This window comes from Aspergillus fumigatus, chromosome 1, assembly GCF_000002655.1.
Source record: "Aspergillus fumigatus Af293 chromosome 1, whole genome shotgun sequence".
In the NCBI taxonomy this organism is placed as follows: domain Eukaryota; kingdom Fungi; phylum Ascomycota; class Eurotiomycetes; order Eurotiales; family Aspergillaceae; genus Aspergillus; species Aspergillus fumigatus.
In genome coordinates this window covers 3,277,682-3,289,012 of record NC_007194.1, presented here as the reverse complement: position 1 = coordinate 3,289,012, position 11,331 = coordinate 3,277,682, and the positions used below count along the sequence as shown (strand labels likewise).

At 51.7% G+C, this 11,331-nt stretch overlaps 6 protein-coding genes across 6 annotated transcripts; 5 read left to right on the top strand and 1 right to left on the bottom strand.

The window, feature by feature from the left end:
- The first annotated feature begins 172 nt into the window (after positions 1-172).
- AFUA_1G12480 (putative nuclear RNA binding protein) lies at positions 173-3,084 on the top strand. Its single transcript, XM_747525.2, has 2 exons — positions 173-652; positions 774-3,084. Exons 1-2 carry the CDS (start codon positions 626-628, stop codon positions 2,757-2,759), a joined length of 2,013 nt encoding a protein of 670 aa, XP_752618.2. The 5' UTR covers positions 173-625; the 3' UTR covers positions 2,760-3,084.
- Positions 3,085-3,789: 705 nt separating this feature from the next.
- Positions 3,790-4,227, top strand: AFUA_1G12475 (uncharacterized protein; the record flags this gene model as incomplete). Its single annotated transcript, XM_747523.1, has 1 exon — positions 3,790-4,227. The coding sequence occupies one exon, from the start codon at positions 3,790-3,792 to the stop codon at positions 4,225-4,227; it is 438 nt and encodes a 145-aa protein (XP_752616.1).
- Positions 4,228-4,370: 143 nt separating this feature from the next.
- AFUA_1G12460 (aromatic alcohol reductase) lies at positions 4,371-5,681 on the bottom strand (the record flags this gene model as incomplete). Its single annotated transcript, XM_747522.2, has 2 exons — positions 5,297-5,681; positions 4,371-5,240 (listed from the first exon to the last, which is right to left on the bottom strand). The coding sequence occupies exons 1-2, from the start codon at positions 5,321-5,323 to the stop codon at positions 4,371-4,373; spliced, it is 897 nt and encodes a 298-aa protein (XP_752615.1). The 5' UTR covers positions 5,324-5,681.
- Positions 5,682-6,383: 702 nt separating this feature from the next.
- Positions 6,384-7,697, top strand: AFUA_1G12450 (uncharacterized protein; the record flags this gene model as incomplete). The annotated part of the gene is made up of 1 exon (XM_747521.1): positions 6,384-7,697. One exon carries the CDS (start codon positions 6,384-6,386, stop codon positions 7,695-7,697), a length of 1,314 nt encoding a protein of 437 aa, XP_752614.1.
- Positions 7,698-8,091: 394 nt separating this feature from the next.
- Positions 8,092-9,072, top strand: AFUA_1G12440 (aromatic alcohol reductase; the record flags this gene model as incomplete). Its single annotated transcript, XM_747520.1, has 2 exons — positions 8,092-8,145; positions 8,194-9,072. 2 exons carry the CDS (start codon positions 8,092-8,094, stop codon positions 9,070-9,072), a joined length of 933 nt encoding a protein of 310 aa, XP_752613.1.
- An 808-nt stretch (positions 9,073-9,880) lies between these two features.
- Positions 9,881-10,571, top strand: AFUA_1G12420 (uncharacterized protein; the record flags this gene model as incomplete). Its single annotated transcript, XM_747518.1, has 2 exons — positions 9,881-9,966; positions 10,193-10,571. 2 exons carry the CDS (start codon positions 9,881-9,883, stop codon positions 10,569-10,571), a joined length of 465 nt encoding a protein of 154 aa, XP_752611.1.
- Between the last annotated feature and the right edge of the window lie 760 nt (positions 10,572-11,331).

Sequence of the window (11,331 nt, the reverse complement as noted above, 5' to 3'; positions counted from 1 at the left end):
TTCTCGACGTAGTCCATCATCACCTTCAACCTTTCAGTAGTACGAGCGAGCGTTCCAAGCCTATCTGGTACCAACCAATTCACGGTTCCCATCTCACATTTCCAGTTAGAGACTGGAGATTCAATTGGATCTATCTGCCTGGCTGTAGAATGAAACATGTCAACGGAAATCTATCGACCCATTCGCCTGTTCTCCTGCATAACTGAGTGACTGGACACAACCGAGGGCACATGTCAGACCAAGACATTCATTTCCAACAGTCTCAGTCTATGGAGAATTCCCTCCGGACGCGAGGCATTCGAGTCAACATCTTTATGTTCGTTTATTCCAGTCTCTGGGTACTCATGGATAGAAGTGGTTTTTATCTCTGAAGACGCTATTTAATCGAAACCCATCGCGCGCTTGGCACATAGTTGACCAGACCTCGGATGTAAACACGACCATCAACAATAACAACACATCACAACATAACATAACAACCACAACTTCCCCACCTTCTAGCCCCAGAGATTGGTGGTTTTTTGCTTTAGACCCTCTCCTACTACAGGTGTATCATTATATTCATACATATGTTTGCAATCTTTAACAGATCATTGACCACGAGTATTGAGGGCGGTCAGCTGGCATGACGGCGAGGGAGATTAATGCGGAGGTTTGTCTTATGAACCCTTTCTTGTGCTACATATTGCCTTTGTCCCCGCGCCCTTGCGCGTCACTATCCCACGTTGCGGTCCATTAATCACATCAACTTTACTCATCGATTTCGTTGCTAGATGTCCTACGTCCAGGTGCACCTGGAGAGTGACCCCCACCAAGCAGACCGCCAGTTGCAAGAAGCCGTCCATTCGACTTACAGACGATCCAATGGCTACCTGTCCCATTCTCGCAAGCATTCGCGCAGCTCTGCCGCGGACTCGGACTGGCCGTCGGACGAATCGGGACGCTTCGACGACGCAGAGGAATCTATGCTAGACGAGCAACCTCCCCACTCGCCGTCGGCGCACTCATCCAAGCGGCGCCGTTCAAATGATTGGCCGCTCCAACCCGGCGAAGAGAATCCTGCACCAAAGGACAATGGAAATCATTGCTGGCCGTTCAAGAACTCGAGTTATGGCTCACCGCGTCGAACTGGACGGCAGGGAGGTGGCGGGGATAAATCGAGCCGTGGCCGACCGTCTCGCTTCATCGAGGCGCACATGAACGACAGCGTGAGCGAAAAGCCGCCTAGTATCTTCATACGCGGTGACGCGGGCGCATCCGAGCAGAATGATTGCGGTGCAGGTCAGAGGCAATCCGGTATCTTTCGGTTTGGAAGGGCGATTGCATCGGCGTTCAATCCGTTTGGGGTCTGGGGGAATGTGTCTGATATCTGGCGCGGCTCGCAGTCCGAGCATCGGCCGGAAGGAGACGCGAGAGCCCGGGCGGAGAAGGCGTATGCAGAGCTTAAGAAGGCAGGCTACAAGGGAACTGTCAAGGGAAGCTATATGCAGGGCATGCAGACGAGTGCGCCTGTTGCGGAACAGCATTCTCGGAGAGCGAGTCAGGCGCAGTCGGATGGCAGCAAGACTTTGGGGCGTCACTCGAGACAGAATTCCACAGAAGGATACGGGTCTGGAAGCTCGATTCGGAGTTCATTACAGGAACTACGCAAGGCCAAGTCGTCGCTAGGCATTCCCTACATCAAGCGAGGATCTGAGGACTTGGATCGCCCCGAAGTGCGCAAATCGCGATCCCGCAAGGAGCTACAGAGGCAGGCCAAGCTGCTGAAGCGGGTCAGTGACCTTGAGGGGAAGCTTGAACGTGCAAGACGCGAGCTGCGCGAATTGACGGGCGAAAAGGAGGAGGAGCCGGTAAGGACACTCTGCCAGGAGAGAACCTATCATCGGCCGTTTGTGCCTGGAGCCCTCCCAACGCTTCCCTCGGAGCGATTCTACGAAAATAATGCCACAACAGTGCCTGATTCGCAAGCAGTCGAGCTAGCGGCTTTGTCCGAGACGTCAGGGAATATCCAACGAATGGCTGAGAGCCAGGGAAACGGATTGGCGACTGTGGAAAGCCCATCCCTCAAGAGAAAGTCGCCGGACCCAAAGTCAGTCCGTGACAAGGTCCATCAAATGACTGAGGATTCTCCTAACAAGAAATCTCTGTATGAAGAACCCGCCCGTTCTGACGAAACCAACACACCCCGAAAAGCGACCAAAATGGGAAAGAGTGACAGTCCCGGATCTGTCGAACGGAAGCGGGCTCAGGATCAATCCCAGCCAGAAGAGCACGAATCTCGAGGACGAAACCAACACCAACCTCGACGACGCTCGAACACACGCTCGCCCTCCGCCCATGGACGAAGATCAACCTCGCGGAGTCGAACGACGCCATGTCTCCGCATGAAGCAACGACGCTCAGATCTTCGCTCCGCAGTCTCCAGTGCCGGTGAGAACCATCTCGATGAGCACAAGAAGCAACCGAACGGCGAGAATGAGCCTCAACAGGAGCCTTACCTGGACTATCCGATCGTAGATCTGAGGGAGCTGGACGACATGACCGGCGCTACCACTCCAACGTCCACCCCCAGCCGCGGCTATTTGCACGAGCGTATCCCGCCTGTGCCTCCGCTTCCAAAGAACCTAGCTGCCACCGCTGCAAAGGTAGATAGACGGCTAGCCAGGGAGCTCTGGAAGATGAAAAACGCACAGATGCAGGACTCGGGCCAGACGCCACCTAAGGAAGAGGATTTTCGATGGCCCGAGGATATTTTCTGATGCCTCAGTACAATTGATAGGATATTGATGTAACGAATCATGACGATATGACTACGACAGCGACAAGCAACTTGGCTGGTACTGACACTGCGCAATAAAATCAAAAAGAGAAAAAAAACAACCGAAAAAATGAGAAACCTAGTTGACTTGTTCCGAGGTCCATCAGGTATTGGAGGGATTTTGCATCCAGTGATGGACAATAGTATACCATGCTGGGTTGCCCTGGAGTTCCGCTGGTGGAAGGATAAGGAGTTGTCAATGTCTTTCCTTTGTGACGTAGCTGATGTTTTGAATACGGATTCTTCATATGAGTATTTTTCGAGTAAATATTGTAGACTAATTACCCTTGTCCTCGACTGGTACAGCCTCTCTATGGAGTATACACACCTGACTCAGTATATACAACTAGGGACAATGGACACCCACTTGTAGGATAATTACACTTACTATCAGTAACAGCACAGAGAATATAATAGTCGCTGACATTTGCACCAGCCAAGCCGACGACATTCCGGAAGCTCACAGTCTCAATCTCATTCAACACGCCTGCTGCAGGTCGTCCATCAATTGTGAATTCTCCTGAGAATCTGATTAGTCTGCGGAGAAGCGTGGTTTGATCAGTCCATCAAACAGAAAATCTACCCTGAAAAGGAAGCCTCCCATTATTAGTTGGCTCAGCAGAAGGTAGATCTGTCAGTACTGGTCATCGACGTTGGAATGGGAGAAACTAGTACGTAGACCACCCTTGTAGTATATCTTCCTGCGTACACCTTGTGAGTATCAAACTTCTACTGAATACTCAACCAACGTCCCAAGTATAATCGTCATCTGTGATATGCGTGATGCTCTTTAGGGTTCTGCAAATCAGCTGATCTAGGTCTCCTACCAAAGTCTATATTTCATGCCTCAGGCTCTATTACCGGTGGCAACTGGGAAACGCGTCATTGTTTGCGAGATTCACTCATGACAACTCGGAGGATGTGGTTCTCAATAGATCTGGGCATATCCACTACATCTGCCTGTACTCAGAATGAATGAAAACATAAGCCAGCTGCTCACTGCTCCGTCCAAGCCAATCATCCTGACCGAACGCAACGACTGGCCGGCTTGGTACAAGGAAATCCGGCTGGCGTCCATGTGCAAGAACATCTGGCCATATGTCGACCCTGACACCAAAGACGCCCCGGTTGTGCCGGATGAGCCCGCCTTCCCAGCTTATGGCGACTATCAGATAGGTGCTCTGCGGTACTCGGATCTGGATGAAAAGAACCGGGTGGAATATGACCATGCCTTGCGGATGTATCCGTGGATGAGAGACGATGTGCGACGCATTCGGGGCGATGTTGCCTATATCGCTCTTGTGATTGCGACCTCGGTATCGAAGTATGCCCGTGGCTTCATTGTGGATGAGGATGATCCGAGGGAGATGTTGAGGCTGTTGAAGGGCCCGTTTGAACCTAGCTTGTAGTTGTCCTGTGTGTCTTCGTTTGGATGAGGTTATAGTTTGCGATGTAATATCAGAGCAAGAGAATGTTATATCCGCCAAAGGCTATCGTCTAGTATAAATGGCATACTGACAATCTGCGAGGATAGTAAAGGTCTACATAACAACTACTTCGTGGATCTAGACACAATCTCCTGCAGCTCCTCCTTGCTTAGCGTTTTCAGTCCCAGCAGATCATTACTGAGACTCTCAGCAGGGAAAAGACTGCCGCACCCTTTTCCAAAAATGGCTCGCCTGAGGAAATTCAACGCAACGGCCCTGGGGTTCGGGTTCGGTTTGGCGAGCTCGGCATAACCCTCTTTCTCCAGCTCTTCCGTGCTGATGGACTTTGTGGGCAGCTGCTTGCCCGAGAGCTTCAGCAGCTCGCTCTGAGAGACCTCAATTTCACGGATGTACACTGTGCGATTTGTCGTGGCCTCCAGATTGTTGATTATGCCAACCACCCCCTTGGCTATTCCTGCCAGCGTCGTCGCGCTGAACTTTCGTTCGCCCTCATCATATAGCTCTACTTCTGGACCTCGCCAGTTCAGCAGGAACCCGACTGTCAGACCCCAGTCGAGGAAGGGGCCATTGATCAGGAGCGTGTAGGAGAACGAGCCTGCTGACTCGGCTGCTTTCTGCTGCAGATATTTCTGGATGGCGACCTTGTCCTGGTAGACTGGGAGCTTGGCTGCCGTGGGGTTGGTTGTGTCGGAGCCAAACTCTGAGGGGATGAAGCGCCGGACCTGGGCTGCGATGGCTGCGTCGATCAATCGGAGATGGATGTCTCGCGGGATGGTGCCGAGGGTGTTAACGACTACATCTTGGCCTTTCAAGGCTGCTGTCAAGGAGTCCAAGGAGGTGTAGTCAACGGGTACCACACGAGCTTGGCCGAAGTTGTGGTTGCTTCTGTCACTTTCAGCCCTGGTCAAGACAGTCACCTCGAAGCCGGCGCTCAGCAGGGCGTTGAGTACAGACGGGCCAAGGTTGCCAGTGGCCTGTAGAAGTATGTCAGCAACGCTTGGTGGTAAAATCTGTTGGTTGATGTGCTTACTCCCGCAATGGCTACTTTCGGCGACATTGGGCAAATGCAGTCTTTGGTAGTTGCTGAAGATTAAAGGATAGACGAGTTGAGGATCTCTTCCGCTGTTCCTTCGTATGGACAGCAATATAGCTTTATGCCTTCCACGTGTAGCACCATGTCATCTCATCATCCCCGTGAATGATGCGATTCAATATCAATATATCCCTATCCCTGATTTGTCAACCATGGCCGGTATTGTCCTTTTCCGCATAATAAAACCGCACGATATCTCGAATCCCGATCGAGATGTCGGAATCCAACGTCTCCAGAAGGGATGTGACACTCTGATTGCTAATTAATCGCCAAGATGACGTCTACAGCCCATCTCATCAGACATCAGTATGGTTAAAGTGACGGGCGTAATTCCGCTCAGAATTACTAAGGAGATCGGATGCTTTGTAATGGCTTCGGCTGGATGATTTTCCGGGTAATCAGGGTCCCCGCTTCCTGACCAATCAACTTTCACGTTTGTCCTCCAGCAGATTTCCTATCCTCGCGCGCATTATTCCATTGCATACATGCAACCAAGAATCACCTGCTTTCAGACGAATTATCGCCCTTCTGAATCCTGTGTATTGACTTGGCTAGAATGGGAGCCACTGCTCGGGAGTGTTATCGTTATGTCCGTTAGCACGGCAGCCCATTTGCGACTCGGAGATAGTTCAATCGGACGACCCCTGAGATCAAAACGGGGTTGTAAAACCTGCAAGTTGGTGCCTCCGTTCTTGTCAGAGAAAGGGTAGAGATTAAACCGCATTCCAGAGTTCGAAGGGTCAAATGTGGAGAGGAAAAGCCTCGTTGTCTCCGATGCACGAGCACTGGTCGCAAATGCGAGTATGAAAGTACAATATCCTCCACATCTTTCCCCTCAGCTTCTGCAATATCCATCCTTGGCAACTCTTTTTCATTATCGTCCAACACAGTATGGCGAGAGCGCCGCGCTTTTGCCTACTATTTCCAGTACGCCGCAGCGTCCATTGGCGGTGGATTGGACGTTGATTTCTGGCGCACGGTTGTCCCGCAGGTTTGCCGGAGTGAACCTGCGGTGTGGGATGCCATGATCGCTATAAGCTCTCTGTACGAGAATCCTGATCCCGGCCAGGATCTTGTCTCTCGACGTCGGGATCATGCTCGCGATCTCAACCAAAATCAACGAGACGCGTTGGAGTGGTATTCCCGCTCCGTGGCTGCGGTTCGTCGGGGGATTGAACGCGGGTCTGTAGATACCTTTGTTGGACTCATTACATGCGTCTTATTTATCTGCATCGAGGCCATGCTAGGAGGGATGGAGGAAGCTTTACGCTTGTACGGTCAAGGTGTGCAGCTCATTCTCGCTTGCAGGGCCATGACCGCAACCAAAATCTCCGTAGTAAAGGATACAATTATCCCGATTTTCGTCCGACTAGGAGCAGTCACTCTCAGTGCTGGCGCTCTAGTGAGCAATCTACTTCGAGTGGCTGACCTTGCATTCACACCCGATTTTGTCTCCCTCAAGTCTGCTCGGGAGGCCATCGTTATCCTCGCAATAGAGATCCCGCTGTTTGAATCAGCTTGCGAAGAGTATCTGATGGAGTCGCATGCCTGCTGTATATCCCAGGAAATGATGGATCAGCGAAGAACTCTGTCAGCTCGGTTACGGAGCTGGCACACGGCATTTACTAGCCTGATGGAATCCTGTCCCACAAAAGACCCGTCGCAAGTCAGTACCGGCGCTGTTCTCCTGTCTTACCATGAAATGTTATCCGTCATGCTCGGGGTCTGCATATCGCCAGCGCGGACCACCACTGATGATTATCTGCCAAATTTCCAAACGATAGTTGAGCAATCTAGCATTGCGTTAAGCGGTTCAGCGCGGCAGGATGGCACCCAGCCACCATTTACTTTTGAGCTCAGCGTTGGTCTTCCGCTTTGGTTCACATGTGTCAGGTGTCGCGAGCCCACAATTCGACGGACAGCACTCGCTCTTCTTCGCCAAGCGCATCAGGTAGAGGGGCTTTACAAGCGCGATATCGGCGCCACGATGGGCGAGCGAATCATGGTGTTAGAAGAAATGCATGGGAAGGCAGCAAACGCAGATCCAAGCAGCAGCGACTGCAGCATGGATCTCAAACTGAGCGCAAGCCCTGCACTCGCCGACATGGAAACCAAGGCACCAGCAGTGCTCGTCCCCGGCGAAGCACGCATTCGGCCTCTCGGTGTGTTTCGCCCGCGCGACGGGTGTCCTCCTGGAACGACGGAGGAGGACATGGCCAAGTTGAGCCGAAACCGTGATCAAACCTTTCTGCACTTTTCACGGAACGAGCGCGATCCGTCTAACAACACGTGGCAGACGATCTATGGATACGCTCCTATCGATTTTCACACTGCCTAAAGTAGTTGGATGAGAACTGCAGAGATAGAAGAAGTAATCCGAGTGCTCCAGGCTATGAGCTAGCATATAACCTTCTTCTCGGCCCTGCGTATATGATGATAGAAATGGCTGACAGGAGATCCTCACTTTGGTGGTGCAAGCACCTGTGGAGCTACCTCCCACGACGGAGAATTAATCCAGACACAGTCCTGGATCGGTATTTGCCCCATGCTAACACTGCTAGAATGGTAGTAAAAGGGTCCACGGTAACTGTAGGCTAGAATCATCAGACCATGTGGTGCTGATAGGACAAGCAAAGGTCCTGGATACTGCTGTCCAACCTCCCGCTCTTAGCTAACCCCAGGTGGACGTCAAACAAGTACTTGCAAGGGATAACATTTACATCCACTTGTGTATGCAGCAGCGTACGGCAATGGCGCAGACAATCAAAACCGTCGCTCTCGCAGGAGTTTGTCCCTTCATCTTCCTTCCCCTCATCAATTGCTAACCTAGCTAGGCAACCGGCAACGCAGGTTCCAACATCCTAACCGCCCTCCTCGACACTGGGAGATTCACCATCACCGTCCTCACCCGCAAGCCAAACCCCAACCTCCCCACCAGCGTAACCGCCCAAGTCGTCGACTTCGAGTCCCTGGACTCCCTAACGGCCGCCCTAAACGGCCAAGACGCCTTCATCGATGCCACCTCCACCCCGGACCCCAGCGTCGCCATCCGCCTCATCGACGCATCCGTCGCCGCTGGCATCCACCGCTTCATCCCCGCCGAGTTCAGCATCGACCCCGCCGCCACAAACTGCCGCGCGCTGCCCGTGTTCGCCGGTAAGGCAAAGGTCTACGACTACCTCCGCCAGGTGGGCGCCGCGGGCCGGATAACCTACACCAGCATCTCGACGGGGGCCTTCCTGGAGCTGAGTCTGCGGACGGGGTTCGTGAACATCGACATTGCCACGAAGCGCATCGATCTGCTGAATGCCGGGTCGCGTGTTACTCCCTGGACGCGTTTGTCCTCGGTAGGCAGCGCCGTGGCGAATGCTCTGCTGCGCGCGGACGAGACCAAGAACAGGACGTGCTACGTGTGCAGTATCATGAAGAGCCAGAGGGAGGTGGGCGAGCTGGCGCAGGAGGCTCTGGGCAAGGAGGGCTGGCGCGTGCAGAGTCAGGATGCCGCAAAGGCGCTGGAGGGGGCGATTGCACAGTTCCAGGTTGGGAATGTCACGGTTGAGGTGATTGGGGCCATGATTCGGTGGACGCTTACGCAGCCGGAGAGCGCGGCTGGCTGGGCCACGAATGATAATGAGTTGCTGGGGGTTCCGACTATGACGGATGACGAGATCAAGCAGTTGATTCAGCAGATTGCGGAGGAGATGAAGGCATAATCTTCTACTTTTGTTCTCTGTAATCTCCCAGAGAACCATACGTCAATCAAAGAGCGAGTTCTTCTGAGCCTATATGCTTGAATGGGTTCATATATGTTAGGGTATGTCCAGGAGGGGCAGCAATCACCAGTCAAGACAGGTAAGCCTCGTGCCCGTATCAGGCTAGCCATATGACCTAAAGGAATATTATCAGAATCCAAGCATCCACCAACCTGTACAAGTTTCGAGAGCATAATAACGGAGTCTTGGTCTCCCAGTTGAGGTGCTCTTTGACCAATAAAGAAATCGGCCCATTAGTCCAAGTCTGTGCAGTGACTGGCGTGTGATTCAGGGCAATTTGTCACTCTGTACCCTGAGAGAGTCCGCATGGACCAATATGTGGAGTAATATTGTTGTTGATCCGAGCGAGGACCGTTCAGCTTTGATATGCATTATAAAAGGCAGCCAACACCTCAACTATGTATATTGTACTCTAGAGCTGTCTGGAATCTTTATCACACAAGACCAACTGCGACGGGCTGTTCAAGATATGACTATTGTACCATATCTATTGACTTATCCAGGTCATGGGATAGAGGCGTACTTTGATTTATGTAGCCATGATAACGATCATTTTGAAAATAATTTTACTCAATGGGCAGGATTCCCATTGAGTTCAGCAACACTTCCAACGCATAATGAAATGGCAATTGGGAAACAATGGCAACTGCGGGGCAGTATTTCTCTCGGAGCAATCGTATCCAGGCTGCCTAGTCTGAGTGAATCATGATGAGCATACATGTCTTATCTCTCAGTGTTAGGGATCACAATGGCAGTGTTTGCTAACATGTATACCATTCCATCAGTAGCCTCAACATATCCGGCTTCAATAGGGACCCCTTGGTCAGTCACTCGGTATATATACGTTGCTCTCCGTCAACGACAGTGACAGACAGCTAATTAGGGAACAACCTTACCATTTTTGCCGGACATCACCTTCCAACCGCCAGAATGAGCCTTCAACAGCACGCATTCCTTTGAACCACCGTGTGCTGTGCGCTTGCTGATTTTCCCTGGTTGGTGGCGTGTGGGGACCTTGTTCTCAACTATTACTTCAGCAAAGAAATGGGTTTGTCCACAGAACCCAGGACAAGGTGGAAGGCGGGTCTGTCGATATGAGTAGCTACCAGTGGGTAGTTCGGCCAAACCAACCTCGGCGTGTGAGAAGTCCATTCCTTGTGACGCAGTGCAAGCGCACTGCAAGAGAGAATGACGAGGCCACGTGGAAGAAAGGCTTGGATCAGCTGAAACGATACATGAGATACATGGCGTCTCAACAGCCATGGAAGCATCTCCAATACGGCACTATTGCCGTCGGTAGCTATGCCGAATTCTACAAGTGGGACGAGACCACATTTGCTCCAGCGCTCTACATCGGTAGACATGACATCTTGGGCGATTCTGCTATCGTTCATGAGATGCTCATGCAGATCCGTGCGGAGCGCCTCGCTGGGCTGTAGCTGATTTGTGGTGGCAAGCAGGGTTGAATGGCCGACTTCTATTCAAGGACCATTAGAGAGGCACATAATACGGTTCAAGCAAATCTCCAAAAGGCACCGTATCTTCGTAGTTACTAGCATGAGCGAATCCGGATGTGGTGTCGAGAGATAATATCGGTCATATTCCTTTCTTTGGTTCTCACATTGAAGGAGAACCAGAAGAACGCGATTGCTTCCCATTGTCACCATGACATCAATATCCAGATATTATCAAACTTTTCCGTTCGAGTACTTCACGTTTCAAACCAAATACCCACAATGGGAGACTACAACTACACTCTCTGTGTCGTATGTGGCATTGAAGCCGGAATAAGCTCCTGTCAATCGATTTGTGCTCATTACCGGCAACTGAAGGAGTCGGGTCAAGGAGCCCAGCTGCTTTGGCTCGATGCAGACGAGATGGAAAGAACGTACCGCTTCCGGGAGAAGAGAGACTGGATGGATACTTTGCGTCTAAGTCGGTTTCCTTGTGTCGTTCAATCGATTGAATTGGGCTGAGATCTCACACAGTCTATTTTGATCGATCGCGCCAGGCGTACCGACTATCCGGTATTGCACATCTGGCAGATCCCAAAGAGGCCCACTTTAAGGCTCCGATCGACAGGAACAAAGCATGCATTGGCATAGACAATCGAGACCCATCTGGTCGCGTCAGCTACCTCCCTTGGAATGTCGCTTTGTGGTCCTGGTCATTGGCGAAGCCGGTGGACTGGCGTAAATT